The 21,672-nt window shown below is 34.3% G+C and overlaps 1 protein-coding gene across 4 annotated transcripts in view; it reads left to right on the top strand.

Annotated features, from left to right (window-relative positions):
• The window catches only part of ACAP2 (ArfGAP with coiled-coil, ankyrin repeat and PH domains 2), a 154,414-nt gene that overhangs the window by 80,394 nt on the left and 52,348 nt on the right, over positions 1-21,672 (top strand). For all 4 annotated transcript variants that reach the window (XR_002823606.1, XM_004373574.3, XM_023728729.1 and 1 more), the window contains 5 exons: positions 4,228-4,286; positions 6,410-6,593; positions 10,562-10,606; positions 13,851-13,946; positions 18,836-18,910. Coding sequence is in view for 3 of the 4 variants with exons in the window: in XM_004373574.3 (XP_004373631.1) it covers positions 4,228-4,286; positions 6,410-6,593; positions 10,562-10,606; positions 13,851-13,946; positions 18,836-18,910 (459 nt within the window). In the remaining variant the exon portion in view is untranslated. The remainder of the gene's footprint in view (positions 1-4,227; positions 4,287-6,409; positions 6,594-10,561; positions 10,607-13,850; positions 13,947-18,835; positions 18,911-21,672) is intronic.

The following is a 21,672-nucleotide window of genomic DNA, read 5'->3' as shown; positions in this document are numbered from 1 at the left end:
AGTTTCCCTTCTGTTCTTGGATTGCTGAGAGTTTTTAGCAGAATGTGTGTTGGAGTTTGCCAAATGCTTTTTTGCATCTATTGAAATGATCGTAGTTTTTCTTTTTTAGTCTGTTAATATGGTGAATTATATTCAATGATCTTTGAATATTAAATCAATCTTGCATTCCTGAGATGAATTACACTTGGTTCATGATGTATTGTCGTTTGTATATATTGTTGTTATGTATTTTTGTTATATGTCAGTGTTAAGAATTTTTATATTTATGTTCATGAGGGATATTTGCTTGTAGCTTTCTTGCAATGTTTTTGTCAGATTTTATGTGTCATAAGAATTTTTTTCATAGAATAGATTTTCTGATAGAAGAGAATTTTTTGGGAAGAATTAGCATAGCATGTTTTTTTTTCCTTCCTTAAGTGTTTGGTAGAATTCAACAGTGAAGATATTTGGGCTGGAATTTTCCTTGTGGAAGGTGTTTTTCTTCTTTGGGGGGAGGTGACTTTTTCTGACTCTTGTTAAAAGTTGAAATAATCGTACAGTGAACATTCATATGCTCACCCCATCTATATTTTACTCTATTTGCTTTATCACATAACTATCTACTTATCCACCCTCTATCCATGCATCAATCCTTTTATTGTTGATGCATTTCAAAATAATTTATGGACAATGGTACACTTCACTTCTAAGAACTTTACCATGCATAGAATTTTCTAGAGTTTTTTTTTTTTTCAGTTATTTTTTTATTTCTCAAGGCAAAATTTAAATACAAATCCCAGGTGTATCATTCAGTGAATTTTGACAAATGCATACAGTTGTGTAACCAAAGCCCCTTTTAGGATATAGATCATTATCATCACCCAGAAAATTCTCCCATGTCTTTCTCAGATAGTCCCCACCCACACCCCCAGAGGCAATTACTGTTCTAGTTTTCTTCCATAGATTAGTTTTGCTGGTTCTGTAGCTTCAGATAAATGGAATCATATTTTGTGTGTGTGTGTATGTGTGTGTGTATGTGTGTGTCTTCTTTAACTTGGCATAAAATTTTTTGGGATTCATTAAATTGTTGCCGGTGTCAGTAGTTCTTTCCTTTTAATACTTTGTGGTGTAACTAAATTTTGTTGAGGTCAGATAACATGTTCTGTATGATGCCATACTCTTGATTTATGCCTTACTGTATGGACAGTTTTCATAAATGTTGTTAGTGTTCCAGAAAGGCATGAGTAGTCCCTTTTTGTTGGTTTTATGTTTCTGTAACTGTCCTTTCAGTCAACCTAGTTAGTCATGTTGTTTCTCCTTAATTCTTTCTAAAGTCTGTTCATATCTGTACTGTTGTTCTTCACATTTTAAAGTTATTTTAAAATTTGTATGTAATAAAACTTATTCCCTGTGGTATGCAGCTTTATGTTTTGACAGATGTATACACCTGAATAGCCACACCATAATCTAGATGCACATGAGTTCCATCAACCTCCAGATACTCTCATTTTGCTCCGTCATTAAGCAATCTCTTCTCTCACTCCTTAGCACTGAAAATCTCTGGTTTGCTTTCCCTCTCTACAGTTTTGCTTTTCCTGAATGTCATATAAATGAAATCATACATACAGTTTGTAGCTCATTGAATATGGCTTATTTCACTTAGCAAAATACGTTTGAGATTCATTCAAGCTTTTGCATGTATTAATAGTTTCTTCCTTTTTATGACTGAGTTGTATTCCATTGTATGTATATACCATACTTTGTTTCTATATTTATTGGCTGAAGGACATTTGGGCTGTTTCCAGTTTTAGGCAGTTATAAATGAAATTGCTATAAACGTTTACAAACAGGTTTTTATGTGAACCTAAGTTTTCATTCCTCTTGGGCAAATATCTAGAAGTGGAATTGCTAGGTCTTATGTATAACTAGCTTCTTCATATAGAAGTTGAACTATATAAAGAAGAACAGAGCATCAGGTTTGGAGGAAGACTCATTAACAACCTGCGATATGCAGATGACATAACCTTGCTTGCTGAAAGCGAAGAGGACTTGAAGCACTTACTGATGAAGATCAAAGAAAACAAAAATCTTCACAACTGGACCAATAAGCAACATCATGATAAACGGAGAAAAGATTGAAGTTGTCAAGGATTTCATTTTACTTGGATTCACAGTCAACACCCATGGAAGCAGCAGTCAAGAAATCAAATGACACATTGCACTGGGCAAATCTGCAGCAAAAGACCTCTTTCAGGTATTAAAAAGCAAAGCTATCACTTTGAGGACTAACATGTACCTGACCCAAGCCATGTTATTTTCAGTTGCCTCATATGCATGTAAAAGCTGGACAGTGGATAAGGAAGACCGAAGAAGAATTGACACCTTTGAATTATGGTGTTGGTGAAGAATATTGAATATACCATGGATTTCCAGAAGAACAAACAAATCCGTCTTGGAAGAAGTACAGCCAGGATGCTCCTTAGAAGCGAGGATGGCGAGACTTCATCCCACGTGCTTTGGACATGTTATCAGGAGGGACCAGTCCCTGGAGAAGGACATCATGCTTGGTAAAGTAGAGGGTCAGAGAAAAAGAAAACCCTCAGTGAGAAGAATTGACACAGTGGCTGCAAAGATGGTCTCAAGCATAGCAATGACTGTGAGGATGGCGTGGGACCGGGCAGTGTTTTGTTCTATTGTACATAGGGTCACTATGAGTTGGAACATGCTCGACAGTACCTAATGACAATAGCATGTAAATATAGGTTTAATTTTATGAGATGTGGGAGGTCTTTTATCACAAATTATATTTTTTAAAAGAATTCTATTCAGGTTATCAATTTCTTCTCGAGTGAGCTTTGGTAGTTTGTGTCTTTCAAAGAAATTTTCCGTTTCATCTGTCAAATTTATTGGTATAAAATTGTTACCCCAGATCCCCAGTTATCCTTTGAATATCTGGAGAATTTTCAGTGAAGTCACTCCTCTCTTTCTTGATATCAGAGATTTTGTCTTCTTTCCTTTCTTCCTGATCATTTTGGCTAGAGGTTTAGCAGTTTCATAAATCTTCTCAAAGAATGAGCTTTTGGTTTCAATGATTTTTCTCTGTTGATTTTCTGTTTTCTGTTTAATTGATTTCTGTGTTCTTTTCCTTCTTCTGCTTAGTTTGAGTTTAATACTTTGGGTTTAACATAATGCAGAAAAGCAATTATGTTTTTTCTCTGAAAGTAAATTGACAGATTTTAAAACCCTGTACTAAATCTAGATACGTGTGTATGTTTACGTGTTTGTGTATTTGGTGTTTAGGGGAGATACAAGACTTTGGAAACCCTGGTGGCATAGTGGTTAAGAGCTCGGCTGCTAACCAAAAGGTCAGCAGTTCGAATCCACCGGCCACTCCTTGGAAAGAAACCCTCTGGGGCAGTTCTACTCTGTCCTATAGGGTTGCCAGGAGTCAGAATCAACTGGACGGCAAGGTGTTTTTTTTTTTTTTTTTTAGATAAGACTTTTCTAATAGCAAAATTTCAGAGAAAATTAAATTGTAGTATTGAAGTTAGTAGCAAGACACAGGATTTAAAAAAAAAAATTTGTTTGCCTGTTCATCTAACATCTGTTTCAAACTCTGAATGAAGTACGTTTGTAAATTATGAAAGTACTTGGAATTCCCGTGAAAAGTTTTGTAAAATTGACATCACACAGAGCTTTCTGAATTAATTATGTGTCATCATTTAAGTGGGGCAAAATTTTGTCCTGAGGAATAAAACTTTATTCTTGTCTTTAACCTAAATAATGACTATTTGAATTAAAAATATAAAACATTTAAATCCCCAGTTTCCAAATGAGTAGCCTGTAACTAAGGTATAAGGCAGTTCTACAGTTGTTTTCACTTGGTGTACTTTGATATATTAGAGCAAGAACCTTCTGTAGTGGATGGAATGGAATTTGTCAAAAGCCTGAATTATAATTGAGGAAATAGGCCACTCTGTTATTTGAGTAGTCTATTTAAATTTTAAAGCAGATTTTTTTTTCTATAAATAGAAGCAGTTTTATTTTTGAGGCAGTTGAAATTGGCTTAACAATTAATTTCAAGTTCTTTTAAAATCATTTCTTATGTAGTCTTGAATAAGAAGTATAGGTGTTTAAATTAGAATTGAAGTGTTGATGTAGGGATGTGGTATTTACAGAACTAGTACATGGAAGATTATGTTATTTGTTTACTTTTGTAATTGTTTAATGTTGTATTTTATCTTTTAGATCCTGTTTGATCAGACTCAGAGATCAATTAAAGCACAGCTTCAGAACTTTGTTAAAGAGTAAGTCAATTGCAGTGAAGAGAAAGGCAGGTCAGCCAGTTAATGATCGCATCTGGTAATTGGTGTCTTTCAAAAGAGGTTATGGAACATGAATTACTGAAAATATTAGAGTTGTTTTCCTCTTTTTTTTTTTTGCTTTGCCAAATATATATTGCATTTTTTTGTGAATTATTCTATAAGGAAACAAAACTTCATGTCTTTCAGTGAATCCTTTATATCATGAAATGTGTGTACAGGATACATAGCTAGGGTTGTTGTAGGTTTTTTTTCTTTTTTAAAAATTTTAAATGTAAATTAACAGTCTAATAGCCTTTCGAAATCAAAGCAAACCCAAAAAGTGGTCGAAATACTATTGGTCACGCAGTTGAAACCAAGTTTTCCATTGTCTCAATATGATGTTTTCTTTCAAGATAAGATAATGGATTATGGAAGAAAATGAGTAATGTAAGTGCTTTGTCTTTTCACTGCATATGATCCTTTTGTGTTACATTAGTCATGTTTTATATGTGAATTAAAATGAAACTAGAAATAAAAAGTTCTAAACTTTACAAGGTAGGCATCCAAGTTTTCTTTTTCCATCTTAATTGTTCACTCTTTCTCTTTTAATTTCTGACTGAGAGTGCATAAAAATACAGATAAAGTTGCTTATGATACTATATGCAGGAGAAATTATAGACATTATAAGCAGTAAATAGTGTCAGGTATCAACATAATGCACTGCTATTTTTGATGTCCGGTAGGTGATGTCTTTCAGATTCTTTATAAATTACTTCATAATAGACTAACGCTGGTAGCAAACCTCCTCATAGAATGTTTACGTTAAAATCTATGGCTTCTTTCATAGAGTTTAAAGTCGTTCTTACGTATACTTTATTTTTTAAAAATCATTTGTCTTCAAATTATTGTGCCTAGTTCCCTGGTAGCAAAAGTAAAAGCAAAGGGATATTATGCTTTCCTCTGTAACCAGAAGCAATTTTATTTTTGAGACAGACGAAATTGGCTTAAAAATCGGTTTCAGGTTCTTTTTAAATGATTGTTTTTTTATGTAGTCTTCTGTAAGAAGACTGTGGACGCCTAAGATTAGTAAGATTACCTAAAATCATTAATGAATCAAGGATTTAAAATTTTCTGACTATTGAAATGAGTACTGTTACCCTTTACTGGTACATCAGTTCTTTGAGAAAAGCGGTATGTGTTGCGTATATTAAGGCATAAAATATTCATGCCCTTTGACCCAGTATTCCCTCCAACAAGAAGTGAATGGTTAGATTGTGCTTTGTTAAAGTGTGGTCTGTAGACCACCGATAGCAGTAGAAACAAGGGTGTGTCTTTAAAAAAAAAAAAAAAAAAGTGATTTCTAGGGTTTATCCCAAAGACTAATGAATTGTAATCTTTAGGAGAAAAGCCTTAGAATTTACATTTTAAATAAATTGCCTACTGTCATACTTATGTAAAGTACTATTTAGAAATCATTTGGTTAAACAGTGGTATATATCCCTGAATTTCTCTTTAGAAAAAAAATTAAACTTTGCTTTTTTTATGCTCCTGTAATGTTAGTTTGATAATTTATTTTCACTTCAAATTTTATAGATTTAAATCATGAAATGTTAGCTGACTGTATTGAGATTAATATATAATTGTGAAACGATATATATTTTAGTTGGAAGAACTAGTGAAGGTCAATGCAAGGTGAAACAAATGCAAGAACATAAGAATTCATTCTAAATGTTATTTTGCTAATTTTTAAAAATTTTTAAACTTTATTGTGGTAAAATATATATAACAGAAAATTTGCCATTTTAACCATTTAAGTGTACAATCCAGTGACATTGATTACATTTACAGCATTGTGCAACCATCACCACCATCTTTTTCTAAAACTTTTCTGTAACTGCAAACAGCAGTTCAGTGTCCATGAAACAATAACTCTCCATTGCCCTCTTCCCCCAGCTCCTGGTAACCACTGATGTCTTCTCTCTCTGCATTTGTCTATTGTAGATATTAATTATAAGTAGGATCATATAATATTTGTCCTTTTGTGTCTGACTTATTTTATATATATTTTGCTAAAGTTTTTGATCAAGAAGATTTTATGAAAATTTCACTAAGTTCTTATTTTTTAGAGATCTTAGAAAATTCAAAGATGCCAAGAAGCAATTTGAAAAAGTCAGTGAAGAGAAAGAAAATGCATTAGTAAAAAATGCTCAAGTACAAAGAAACAAACAGCATGAAGTCGAAGAAGCCACAAACATTCTGACAGCAACAAGAAAATGTTTTCGACATATAGCTCTTGACTACGTACTTCAGGTATACTTACTGTATGTTTTAAAAAAATGATTTCCAAACTGATTATTATTTTTGAGTGATAACACTGAAAGGAATAAATAATCATTTGAATATAAAATTAAAATGATTATTTTGTGAGAAATTTTCATCTGTGTGTGTATGTCTGCGCATGTACATACGTGTGTGTGTGTGTGTGTGTGTGTGTGTGTGTGTGTGTATTCATTTGGTTCTGATTTCGTCCTCTTTTCACTTAACATTATACTTTCCTCCATTTTAAGATGTTTTAAAAAGCATCATTTTAAAATGGTATATAATATTTATGGAGTTGCTATGTCGATTTAATTCATATTTGATTATCAGACATTTACTGGCAATAGACAAAATGTAATCTTTATTAATTGTAAACGATAAAGACATCTTTGTATACAAATGTTTTGCCACATTTCTGATTATTTCTTTAGAATAAATTCTTAGAGGTAGAGTTAGCAATTAAAATTTCATGGAGTTCTAAGGCTCACCGTATTGTCAAATGAAAAATACTTGTGGAAATAGTGTTCTTGTGTTTGCACAGGTGCTGTTTTTTTAAAATTAGTGATCTGTGTTTTTTATGTTGCTTGGTGATCTGGTCTGAATGTACAATTGAAACTAGTTTGAATATGATGGTCTCCAAAGGAATGTGAGTCACATGAAAAATGAAAGCATTATTTTTATACATTATTTTAAATGTGATGTTTATGTACGTTACGTGTTACTATATAGCATGGAGGTTTAAAGCGTAAGAGCTTTAAAGCTTAGAGAATTATCTTATTTAAATCTCCTTTTACAAAACAGTAGTGGAATTCACAGAGATTGTTGACATAGCTGTGATCACAGAGAGTTTCTTAAGAAAATACATAAGTAACCATACACAAATTAGTGATTGAAAACTACTTAGGTAACTTTGTGGAGTCCCTGGGTGTGCAGATGGTTAAATGCTGAGCTACTAACTGAAAAGGTGACTGTTTGAATCCACCCAGAGGTGCCTTGGAAGAGAGACCTGGCGATCTACTTCCAAAAAATTAGCCATTGAAAACTCTATGGAGCGTGGTTCTATTCTGACACGTGGGTTTGCTATGAGTCAGAATTAATAGCAACTGTTTTTTTTTTTTTTAAGGTAACTCTGTAAACATTAGAAAAGAACATTAAGATTTTTTAATTTTAAGTTCTTACTTAGTAAGAGGGAATTTAAATTTAAAAAATGAGGTGTACTCCATTTATGGATGAAAGACTTCTAGAATGGAGTGGTCTCTATTTCCAATCTCCTGTTACCTTCTCACATTCATACCACTTTCGACTATTCAACTGCCCTTACCCCATTCCACTGAAATGACTCATGATAAGGTCTTTTTCAAGGGACGTATTTTAGATTTTGACCAACTTGACTATTCTCTTTCGCTGAAATGGTAAACCTCACTCTCCTTCTTGAAACGTACTTTTGTCTTGATTTATCTGAAACCACTGTTTGGCCTCGTCTCTTGAATCTATTCCATTACTGTTTTGGGGTTCTCTCCATTCTCCACCTTTTCAATCTCCTTCCTTAGGATTTCATGTTGGGTCCTTTTCTTTCTTAACTTGATGGTTTTCCGGACGATCTCATCATGCGCCTTCCTTGAATTACCACCTATACATAGATGACAAAAATCTCTATTTCTCATAGAGATACCTTGAACTCATATGTCTGACACTGGAATCTGTCTTCTTCCAAAACAACTTCTCTTTCTCTTTTGCGGTTTTCTAACTTAATGACATCACCCTCTTACTCTTTCATACAAGCTGAAAATGAGAGAACTAGTCACCGAAACAGTCTTGAAGACTCCTCTAATGTACTTAAATCTTTTCTTTTCTTACCCTTGCTGTAGCCCTAATGCCAGTCTTTACTGTTTCTTGTCTGGACTATTAAGATATTGTTGTTAAATTCATCTTCTTTGCATTGTTTTTACCTGTCCCATTACCAATTTATTGTCTGTTCTATGGCCAGGGTTACTCAAACTTCTTCTAGTAGAATGAAGCATTCTTGCCTTTGCTTCTGTGTTTCCATAGAATTGTTAGTCACATTGCTAATAGACTACTTAACACATTTATTGTAATTATTTATGTACCTTTTCTACTCCTAGACTGTAGCCTAACCTCTAGTTAGGTTGTAAAATAGATAGATAATAAATATTTTTTGAAAGAATGAGTGGCTTAATATTATAAATGTTATTTGCTGGATCCTGCTAAAATATTCATCATTTTTGAATACAGGATAAATTATTTATTTCCTCTCGTGTCCATCCAATAGTTCTAAGTGTGTCCCACTTGCAAAAACAAAACAGACAAACAAAAAAACCCGAGACACTATTAGCTTATTTGTTTGATTTTTTCTTATGAGAGGAGTTGTGTCATTTTATTGTTATAGCCAGACTGCCTATTTTAGATAATAGAAAATAGTAAATAACAAATACCCAAAATGTATGAAGTTCATCATGTTTTACCTTCTCTAAATATTTGAATTTCCTTTTTTATTTGGGACTTTAAATACTTTTTCTCATTACCAAACTTAAAAAAAGGCATATAAAACAAGAGACACTTTTAAAATTTTTTAAAGTTTGAATAATAGAATAATTTATTGCCTTTGCTTTTACTTAGAGCATCTGAAAGTTAATATTCTAGTTCTCAGAATAGGCCTTGAAACAGACATGTAGAAAAAACTAGTCCTTAGTTAAGCAAAGTTATTTAGAATTCAGTGGGAAGAACATAACAAAAAGGCAGATATTCTGTCATCTTTTGACAATATTAGCAGAGAATGAATGATTCTTGGATAAAAATTTTATTTCGTGAAGTGGCTATATAATAAGAGAAAAAAATGTTTGTTATAAAACAATAGAATTGGGAGACATTCCACAAAAGGCAAATCTCTTAATTTGTTGATCTTTCAGTAAATTTAGTCTAATTAAAATATTTGATTCATTAATTTATTTAACAGTATTTATTGAGTGCTTACCATGTGTCAGATAGGGAATATAGCTGGGAGTAAGGAAAAGACCCAGATTTCATGGAGCTTACACTTTAGCTTGGGAGAATATAATAAATAAATAATATAAGGTAGTGATAAATGCTATTAAGAAAAGAATCAGGGTTGATGTGCTAGAGGGTGCCTCTGGGGCTCCTTTAGACGTTGGTGAGGAGACAGTAAGCTAAATCTGGTTGATAAGAGATACCTTGTGCCAATCTTGGCGGAAGAACATGACACACAGAACAGTTAGTACAAAGGCCTTGAGGTGGGAACAGTCTTGAGTTGTGGCTGGAGCACACAGAGAAAGGGGGAAAGCGGTAGAAACTATGTTAGAGAGGTAGGCGGGGGCCACATCAGAAAGGGCTTTGCAGGCCGCGGTAGGAAATTCTCATTTTATTCAGGTTTAATGGGAATCCATTGGAGGGTGTCAAGCTGGAGGTAACATGATCTTATTTACATTTTAAAAAGGGCCCTCTGGTTGCTGTGTGGAGAATGGATTATAGGGAGTCAAGGTTGGAAGCAGAGAGACCAGTTCACAGACTATTGCAACAGTCCAGAAAAGATCTGATGGGGGTTGGTGGTAGTGTAAAAGATTTGGAAAATTGTTGTTTTAAGGATGTATGTTGAAGGGTCTTGATGAGCAATTAGATAGGAGAGTGAGAAGGAGATGGAATTCTAAGAAGTTCAAATTTCAAAATAGTTCAGTCACTACAACGGTATGATTTAAATGGCCAGTTTTTCTTTGAGGTCAGAAATGGATAAGAATTTTATTGATGTGTTTGTCTTAACAGTGTTTGCAAAAAGAGGACTGGAGGATGATAAAACTTGAACTTTGTTTTTATTTGCTCTTCTGGAAAATGTTAAACTATAGCAATAAGGAAATTTTACAGTATTGCATTATGGATTTGCTTTTAAAATAATGCATGAGTAATTAACCAAGTGTATTTTCCCTCAGATTAATGTTCTTCAATCAAAAAGGAGATCAGAAATCCTAAAATCAGTAAGATATTATTGAAATAATATTTTAAATACTTTAATATAAAACAGCGTACATATTTATTCACGTTTAAAGCCGCCTATAATATATGTATATATCAAAGTTCATAATTGTTCTTGACTTCTTATTGATCTTTGTACTTCTGTCACTTAACCACTTTTTGTCTCTTCATGCAGTAGCTATTTATGTGCATCCCATCTCTCAATAAATACACTGTGAGCTCCTTAAAGACAGATTTTATACTATCCTGTTTTTATCTTCTATTATCCTAATAAGATGCTTTACAGGTAGTAGATGCCCAGTGCTATTTGGTAAATAACTGGAAATGGTTGGTGTAAACCTGTCTGAGAATTTCAGGATTTGTTTTGAAATATATAAAAATAAAATACTGTTACATTTAGGTTTTGATTTTCATCTCATTTGTATTTGCTTTTAAAAATATTCTGCTTAGCATCTTTCAAAGTAGTTATATTTTTCCTGTACAATTGTATGTATTATTTGGGCATCTAAAATATTTGCGATTGAGGACTTACATGAATAGTATCATTTGGAGAATTTTTCCCTTAGGGTTGATGTTCTGTCAGCCTTTTGGCTTATTCTTTGCTGTATAGTTACAAAACAAATGGGATGATATTTGAGAATTAACTTTTTTTTCACCCCCTGAACCTCTACACCCATGGTGACAATGATTTTTTTAATTTGCCCATTTTTTGCTTTAGCGTTTAGAAGGAAGTGGGCAGGGGATGGTAGTGGTTTGATGTCTCACTCTTTCATATTTTGAGATTTCTGCTTTCTGAATTTTTCACTGAAGTCATTTTTCCCTCAAAGGCTATACTTAAATTGCTTTTGATCCTTGCCTCTCCCCACTAGCTTTTGTGTGTGTATGTGTATGTATGTGTGTTTATAGTCACAGTATCCTATGAGGTAAGTACTTTGTACTTAATGTTTTTAAAAAGATACTGTCTATCCTCCCTCTCTTTCCCAGATTGACACTGATATATATTAATTGTAGAAAACTGGAAAATAAAATGTATGAAGAAGAAAATAAAAACCACTTATAAATCCTACTACCAAGGGAGAACCACTGTTAATATTTTGATTTGCATCTTCTAGTCTTTTTTCTGTGTATGTGTATGCAAACATGTATATGTAGCTTTTAAAATTACTTAAAAAGCAAACAAAATAGGAATCATTCCTACATACTGTATTATTAATTACATTTTTCACTACTATACTGCAAAATCATTCTATGTCATTAAATACTCTTTATTTAATGATGACTTTTGTGGCCAGGTGCAATTCTACCACGTGAATATACCAGGGGTCAGCAAATTTTTTTTGTAAAGGGCTAGGTAGTAAATACGTTAGGCTTTGCAGGCCATACAGTCTGTGTCTTAACTACCCAACTCTGCCATTGTAGTGAGAAAGCAGCCACAGCTAATATGTAAATGAACACATGACTGTTCCAATAAAATTTTATTTTGTGGATACAGAAATTTGAACTCATAATTTTCATGTGTCGTGAAATAGTATCCTTTCCGTTTTCTTTCAGTCATTTAAAAATGTGAAAACTATTCGTAGTTTATAGACCATACAGAATTGGTGGTGGGGCTGGGTCTAGTTTGTGGGTAGTAGTTTGTGGACCTCTGTAATGTACTATAAATTAACTTTACCCATTAATGGATATTTAAGTAATTTCCATGTTTTTAACATTAAAAAATAGCATTGTGATGATCATCCTAATGAGTAATCTGATTATTTCCTTAGAATAGATTCATACATGAGGGATTACTTAGTCAAAGGATTTAAACATTCATTAATTATTAAAAATAATCATTAAAAATATTGTCAGATTTCAAGGTTATACAACCATTTACATTTCCACTAATGCTGTGTGAGAGTGAACATTTTCCTACACTTTTACCTGCACTGGCTGTTACAGTTCCCCACCACCCTGTTCCCAATTTGTTAGACAGAAGACACGATCTCATTGTTCGCATTTGCATTTCATTAATACAATTGAGTTTGAACGTTTTATTTTCCATATATAATGTGTGTATATATTTTTTTTCTGTCTCTTATGTTGCCTGTTTATGTCTTTTGTCTCTCTTTCTGTTCGAGTGTTCATCTTTCTCATGCTAGTTTGTAACATCTCTTAGTATTGAGACTGTTAACCCTTGTCATAGGTATTTCCTAGTTTAATCATTTCTTTTAATGTGTTGATTATGTGTTTTGATGTACAGGCATGTTTACATTTTTATGCAGTCATAGCTATTAATCTTTCTTTTTTTCCCCAATTCAGTGGTTTTTGTTATATTCACAAAGTTCTACAACTATCACCATTATCTAATCCCAGAACAGTCTTTTTTGTGACTCTTGCCAGTTTTCTTGAAAAAAAAAAAAAAATTTGGTGGATTCTTGAGTGTTAAGGTATTTTAGATTTCAGAGAACTGAACGTATGTCTCTTTTTGCTAAAAATAGCACAAATGATTGGAGGATTCTTTCAGTATTATGCATTTAATTATATAATTCCCTTACATGTGAAAATGTGACTAAGAAAAACAGGGTATTTCTCTCAGAATAAGCAAAATAGAGGAAAATGTGGGGGAAAATATCAACCCTTAAATTAATGACATTTTTGGAATGTCATTAATGAATATTGTAGAATGAATATAAAGAAACCTCCATGATGGGACAAGTCTGTTGACTCATTTTAGTATCTTGAGAAAAAAAAGAGCATTCTGTTACTTCAGGTTGTGATTGTTGATCTAGAAGGTTGTAAAGTGTTTTATCATTGTTTTATTTTGCGAGCTTTATGTTTCCCTTCTTACCTTTTAATGTTTTATTTGTAGTTTAAGGTTTGCCAGTGAGTTTGGTTGAAGGAGCACATAAATATTTTATAATATACCTAGGAAGGTGGTGATGCTACTGAAAGTTTGATTATATGAATTATTACTCCATAGATTTTAATCACCTAGATATAGTCTAAGCCACTAAAATCTTGGAAATTGTTAAAATTTTAAACTACTGGGAAATTTCTTTTAAATAAAAGTCATTTTTTTGTTAATTTACAAATATTTTTGAAATACTCTTAAAAAAATGAGTCAGCCAGTTTCGTTTTAAATTGGCTTGGCACACTTTGGGTTCTTTTGGAATGATTTTTAAACATTAAGTAAGATCAAGATTTTGAATTACAGAATATTTATTGAGAAATGGATTGTAAAATGATAATTTTTCCCCCTATTAGATGTTATCTTTTATGTATGCCCATTTGGCCTTCTTTCATCAAGGATATGATCTATTTAGTGAACTTGGGCCCTACATGAAGGATCTTGGTGTACAGGTAATCTTGGATCTTACTTCTTGATTTTGTATTATATACTGATCCCTGTATTTTTAAAAATAAACTAAGCATTTTGGGAGATTAGACATTTCATTTACTTAATGAAGAACTTTGATTCTATAGCAAATTTGTGTATAGGTTAAATGTGTAACCAAAAAATGAAATTAAAGATAAAAAGTAACTATTTTATAGATAGTGTATAAAAATACTGAAAAGGAAAATTTAAAAATGTTTTACAATATATAGAGCTGAATTTATTTTTGATTTCTTACATTTGGATAATTGAGTTAATGCCCTAATTAGTTTTCCATTTGAGTTATAGCTCCTTTTTATTTAAAAAAAATTACAGTTTGCTGTTTTGAATAAATAAAATTTTAGAATGTTAAGATTATAGAGCAAGAGAAAGATGTGGCAGTCTGCTTCCATAGAGATTTACAGCCTTGGAAACCCTGAGGCAGTTCTACTCTGTCCTATTGGGTTGCTGTGAGTAGTTGGAATTGACTCGAGGGCAGTGGGTTTGGTTTTTGTTTGGGTAAGGTTATAGAAATTCTGGGAGCTTTGTGTGTGTGTATGTGTGTGTGTGTAGTGTATATATGTGTGTGTGTATATATATACACACACAGACACACACATGTATATAAGAATTTTATATATATATATAAATTTCATTATGTTCAAATTATTTTTGATATCTGATCAGGACTTTATGTGTATTCTGGGGACATTGTTCTTTGCTGATTGGTGATCTTTCTGGGTTTAATAGTATAAATATTTAGGTGATTTTCTTTTTCAAGATGGTTCAGGCTACTTGCTGAGGGGAGGGGATTAAAGTTGAAAGACAAGAGTTTGGAGAAATGGGAAAAAGGTAAGAGTGGAATGGGAATTGGAGCTTCTGATCAGAGTGTGGATGGTTTTGGGGAGGGGTGGCACACAGGGCATATACCATGAATTACATATAGACCTACCTCCACAGAAGTTAATCTCTTAGAATTAAACCAGCAAATCACCTGGCTATTAATCTACGTGTGTAGTCTCTGTACACTAAGTGCCTTAGTGTTCTGACTGGGTATAGTTAGGATGAGGTTTGTTTGCAAGTGATAGAAAACTGAAAATAGTAGTAGCTTCAGCAAGATAGATTTTTATTTCTCCTGTGTAAAGTCAAAGGCCTGGTATGGTGGTCACTTGATCAGCAATGACCCAGGTTTATTCTATCTTTTGCTTCTACCTCATGGTTCAAATTGGCTACTCAACCTCTAGCCGTCATACCTAAATTTCCAGCTAATAGGAATGAGGCAAGAGGAAAGAAGGACATACTCCCTCCCTTTGAGGACATTTCTTGGAATTTGCACATACCACTTCAGTGTACATCCCAATGGCCAGTGCTTAGTCACAAGGTCACACTAGCTGCAAGGAAAGCTGGGCAATATAGACTTGATGCTAGGTATCCAGGTGACCTGTTAGAATTTGGGTGTTCTATTGTTAAGGGAAGAGAGATAATGAACATTGGGGGACAGCTACCACACGGGAGAATTGAGGTATTATAGGCACACACAGACAGGACATGTAACATAGACCTTCCTAGTTTCTGGGCAATCTTCACATCCTATCAAACATTAGATTGCAACCCTCATCTCACATTAAGTATCATTATATACAATGTAAGATGAATTGCAGTTGACTTTTTGAAATGTATATTTTAGTGGATAATATGGCTTCATTTCGGGTGTCACGCAGGGCATCTCAGAGGAAAGCTGAGACGCGAAGGATGGAGGAGGATTAGCAAGCTCTGTGTGTGGAGCATAACAGAGGAGGCTGGATAAATTGATCAGGAGCCGGTTTCACATAGGGCCTTGTGAACTGCTTATAGGAGTCTGGATTTTATCTTAAGAGTGCTAAGAAGCCATTGACAGTTTTAAGCTAGCGAATAGCATGATCACATTTGTAGTTTAGGAAAATAATATTTGAAGAACATATTGGGTGAAGCCTAAACTTAGAATGTGAGAGAATAGTTAGAATATTCTTCTAGTAATTTAGTTAGGAGACAATAGCATCTGAAACTAGAGTCATAACAATAGGAATGGAGAGAAATAGGTAGACTTGAGGGATATTTAAGGTACACTTAGTTTGAGGGTAGAGGGATATGGTGAGTTCGGTTTAAATGTGTTGATTTTTGAGGGTAGGACATCCAAGTGGATATACCTAGAGCTTGAGAGAGAGACTAAAAGAGTCTGTAGCATATTGACCTAGGGAGAGTTATGGAGCTATAAAAAATAAAAAACAGTGTAGGTACCTGGACACCATACCTAAAAATTTTGATTCTGTAAGTTCATTGGTGGAGAGTAAAAGAGAAGATGGCTTGGGACTGGGCTCTAAGAAGCACTACTTTGAAGGGATGGCTAGGGAGGTGGGGCTCCATGAGGCATGAGGACCTAGATGAGAAAGGGTGTGGAAATCCAGGAGACTGATATCACAGGCCATGGTAAGAGTATCTCAGAAAGATGATCAGTTTCCAATAATGTATGACTGAGCAATATCTGTTGGGTTTAGCGACAGGAAGGCTCTCTGTGACATCTGTGAGAGTTGCTGTTTCAGTGGAGTGTGGGTCTGGACAACAGGAGCTACATTAGAGTGGGTGGATTTCAGTGATGAATCTGAAATAGGCAAGTGAAGAACAGAGAATATAGGGAACCTTTTCAAGAAGTTTTGCTGTGAAGGTAAGAAAGAAAGTAGTAGCTAGAGAGGAATACACGTCAAGGGGTGGGCTTTATTTAAGGCAGGGCTGGTTAGGACACATGTAGAAATAGCTGGCAACGGGCCAGTTTGAGAGGGAGAAGTTGAAAAAGAGCAAGAGAAGGGCTGACATCTGAGGTGGTAGGAGGAGATGGAATTCAGAACACAGGGAGAGGAAGGAAGGTACCTAGCTAGTTACAGGAGCCTACTGAACTCATCATGTCTAACACTAATACAGACATGGGACATATCCTGCTGTCCTCCAAACCCTTCCAGATGCAATTCCCAGCATCTAGAAGACTGTACTATTTTCTGACAGTCTTCACATCTCAACTCATGCCTCCCGTAAATCCCCAGTATGTTGAAAGATAATTCTTTCCCTTCCTGCCCCAACAGAAAACCAAAGCCAAACCCATTGCCACTGAGTCAATTCTGACTCATAGCAACCCTGCAGGACAAAGTAGAACTGCCCCATAGGGTTTCCAAGGAGCTGCTGGTGGATTTGAACTGCTGACATTTTGGTTAGCAGTCAACCTCTTAACCACTGCACCACCAGGGCTTCAGTGCCCCAACAAAGAGAGGGAAATTTCCCCTCTTTCTGGGGCAGTAGCGTTGGGGTGGGAATACAGCAGAGAAATTTACTACCAGTTTGATAGGCAGATAAACGATCACTTGCACTGCAGTACTCATGTGTAAGGTACACAACATGTGTGAGTTTGTAAATACCACTTTATATCTGGGGAGTTGCCTTGTACTGCACTTCAGTCTGAATGAATGAATAATATTTATAGTCCATTCAATCAGAGGCATTAAAAACCATGGTGTAATGTTTATCCTAGTGATTCTATATAAGCAGTTATTGGTGACATACATTTTTCCAGTGCAGCGTATACCAGCATCCCCTGTTAAATCAGTGTTACATGTCACACAGGTAGGCATGTGTTGGATAGTTGAGTTGTATAGTTGCTTACCAAATTTGATACTTAATGATTATAATAATGATAGTTCTGTTTTAGTGTGGTGCTTTCTTTTGGTTCTTTATTGCTATTTGGTAACATTAAGATTCTGTAACCAGAATTATTCACCTGTAGAAAAAAAATCATATGTGATAGAGGGTGAATAAAGGATCAGGTAGTGTTTTAGGAGGATTTTTTCCAATGTAGTTTTTAAAGGATAAACATTTGGGCATTTAATACTTTCTCCAGATTCCTGCCGATATTTACATTTTTATTTATTCATCATCAAACATGTGCTAATCAGTTAGAGGTGATGGGAGTTCAAAAACAAAAATAAGACATATATTACAGTCTAGAGGAGGAGATCCCCGTAATGGACTATATTATAGCCCAAATATTTACTATTCCAGCAAATAGGAGTTCAGGAAGCTAGTGCATTTCTCATCACAGAGTACATGTGATACATGTATATAATACATCAAATACTTCTTTTCTGAAATGAAAATCATCTTTTCTGAAGGAAAGGAGCAAAAAGGAAATGAGAATTTTTTTTTTTAATTTCATTAAGTTTTTTAAGGTTTTTAAAAAGAAAGTACCCTGTATCTTAGACATTGGTGATTTTATACCTTGGTCTTATGAGTGATTTTTATTCTATTATTATTTTAGCTTTTTCTTTTGTCTAGTGAATTAGACTTGATTATAACATTAGGAAGCCAACTTGAGTGATTGATTGGAAGTATCTGTTACAGTGAACTTGTGAGAGCTGGCTGCCCTTGCTTAGCTGCTACTTTTTGCTGTTTGGGAAAGAATCACCAGTATCTCTTGTTTCTGTCTTTGACCATGACTGCCAGAATTTGCCAGGTAGATCAGCAGGCAACTTAAGCTCAAGTTGTTTTCCTTATTCAGGGACTGAACTTGCGGTGCATTTGGAAAGGCACCCTGCCGAAAGTGCTTGGCATCATGACTGTTCTTGCAAACGCTTTCTTTAGAGGAGATACAGAGCTTTCTGTAGAGGGTTTGATACCAGAAAAAATATGAACTTCCGCCTTAAAGTGTTAACCAGAATGTCTTTTAAAGTAAACTTAAATTGACTAGCCTCTTGCTATGCTTATGATTTAGGAATATGATTTTTAAAAATAATCATGCGTTCTTTCTTTGACTTTGAAGTCTGTACAACTTTTTCCTTTTTCCCCCTTTTTGTAGTTGGATCGGCTGGTTGTGGATGCAGCAAAGGAGAAAAGAGAGATGGAGCAAAAACATTCCACCATTCAGCAAAAGGTACCCGAGGGAGAAGGTTAAAGGAGGTTGACCCTCCTTCTATGTAGTTGTTTGATTATTGATTTCAGCAAGGCACTGCTGTGTTGGAACAAATCCTTTATGGGTTGCTTTAATAATTAAATTGTGTAGATAAATTCGTTCTCTTTTTGTGACAAGTAAAATATTTTTCAGATGTTAAGGTATATATTTTATTATTCTTTCAGATCAAATATATCTGAAAGCCATGCTCTTAAACCAGTAAAACATCAGCCTCTTAGGGCTCTAAGTTAAAAGTGACCCTTACTGAAAATTTAAAAACACTGTTCTTAGTTTTAGTTAAGTACCACCAACCCTGTAAAAAGAGTGGATGCATCTGTGTGTGTGTGTGGGTACCTTAGGGTCAGTATGTGAGTCTGGTTTTATGGGCTTTGTAGTTGCTGTCCCCCTAAGGCCCGCCCTGCCACCCATGTGATGCTGAAACTTCACTTGCATTTCATGTTAATTTGCCTCAGCCTAGATAGACTAATACTGGAAAATATGTTTTTTTAAAAATGAGCACTTAAATTTTAAACCAGTTTTTATTTTTGCATACTAAAAGATTTGAGGATGATACACCCGAAGCTCAACCTAATAATATTTTACCGTGTATGGTTGGTGGTACTTTTTATGTAGTAATCTGAAAATAAGAGGAGAGTTTCGAAGAGCAGATGTAGTAACACAAGTGTTGACAAGGTGCCTTCTGGCATTGCTGTAAGGAATTCTTTCTTCTTGGTATTGAGCAGTCAAATCAAGTTTTGTTATGGCTTTTTTAGAATTTAAAAGTCCTGCAGTCTAGATCTGATACAGAAGATGTGTCAGTGACAATCATGAGAGAGAAGCAAGTAATAGAAGTAAGGAAACTTTTATTTGTGATGGGCTGTTAGTACTCAAGGAAAAAGAGTACTTAAAAGGTGACATTTTCTCTCAGATCATCTTTAAATTAGTTACTTCTGAGTGATGGCCATGTGAGACTAACTCGGTGTTTAAGTAAAGTTAGATTCACTTTTGTTTGTTTGACTCGTTTAGTGACATTGTCATTGAAAGATGGTTAAAAATTTCAGGCCAGTCATTTCTAATTAAAATGAGAGATCATGATATTTATAGAAACATGTGAATATTTGCTTATTGAATTTCAAACTGAATATTATGCATCCTTTAAATTTTTTTTTCCTATTCTGTACGCATGAAGGATTGATTTTAGGTTCAGTGTTGTACTAAAAGTCTAAAACATATATAGATTATTAAATCTAAGATTAACTTCTCTGATTTTAAATAATACTCACTTAACTGTTTTGCTTTTAAAGAAAGTAACGTTATTTTTCTTCATTCTGAATACTTAACCTTTTTTCTGCCTTTAAATGCTGGCACAGGCTGCCTTACAGGTAAAAACAAAAATCCAGTCATCTGAGAAGTAGGGGAAAGTGGCTAATGTAATTATTTGAGTTTTTTAAGAATTACTGGTTAATTAAGAAGCACTGATGTTATGAACACCTTTGTACATCCCGTTTGGATATGTACGCACATTTCTGACTGCTGGGCCATAGGTTTAGAAGTGTTCAGCGTTAGTAGATAACGTTAAATTGTCGTCAGAGTGTTCGACCGTCCTTGGCAGCATTGAGAGTTCCTGTTGCTCCTTGCCACCTCATCCATTGCATTGTGAGAGTTTTTGATTTTTGCCAGTGTGATAGGTGTATATTGATATTTCATCGTGGTTTTAATTTATACTTCTTTCATGATGCATGAGCTCAAGCACCACTTGCCGGGTAATCTGTAATTCGGTTTTTGTGTATGGTGTGAGGTACGGTTCCAGTTTCCTTTTTCTCTCACATTGGTAGCCAGTTGATGCATAACCAATTATTTAGAAGTTTGTTCTTTCCCCAGTTATCTGCGGTGTCTCTTCTGTTACACGCCACTTTTTTATGTATGTGAGGTCTGTTTCAAGCTCTCTATTCTTTTCCATCGGTCTTTTTGCCCAATTATGCCAGTACTATACTGTCTTAATTATTATAGATCTATAGTAAATTTTGATAACTGATAAAAATGAAGCCTTTTCTTCCTCAAAAGTAGCTTGCCCAGTATTGGCTCTTGGCATTTCCATGTATGTTTCAGAAGCAGCTTTTCAGGCTCCATGAAATTAGCTTTTGGGATTTTGATTGAGGTTGCACTGGATTTCTGAATCAATTTGGGAGACAATTGATACCATTATTTAACTGTAACTTTTAATCCATGAGCTTGGTATGTTTCTCCATTTATTTACATTTTTTAATAATTTTCTTATATATATCATATTAGATTTATTCCTAGATCCTTGTATTGTGAATGTTATCTTTAGAAATTTATTTTCTTACTGTTAGCTCTGTTATATTAGAGTAAAAGTGATATTTCTTCAGTGATTTTATAACCAGTAATCTTGCTAAGCTCTCTTTTAATACTAATTTATCTCTGTATTCTTTTGGACGTTCTGTGTACACAGTCATATCATCCATAAATGACAACAGTTTTGTTTCTTCCTTTCTAATCCTTTACTTTTTGCTTTCTTGCTAATTAGGAAGTCTAACATAATCTTGAATGGAAGTGGTAACAATGGGCCTTGTTGTCTTGTGTGCAATTTCAAAGGGAAAGCTTCTATTAGATTCCTGTCCAACCTTGGCCGGCTTTGGTCTTGCCTTCTATTCCCTGGGCCCCACACCAAAGCTCAGGTTTCCCTGATGAGGCAAATGCCCTGAAGGTGAAATCTGGCTTCA

This window comes from Trichechus manatus, unplaced genomic scaffold (assembly GCF_000243295.1).
Source record: "Trichechus manatus latirostris isolate Lorelei unplaced genomic scaffold, TriManLat1.0 scaffold00026, whole genome shotgun sequence".
In the NCBI taxonomy this organism is placed as follows: Eukaryota; Metazoa; Chordata; class Mammalia; order Sirenia; family Trichechidae; genus Trichechus; species Trichechus manatus.
The sequence above is the reverse complement of the archived record's forward strand: the minus strand, read 5'-3'. Positions and strand labels throughout refer to the sequence as shown.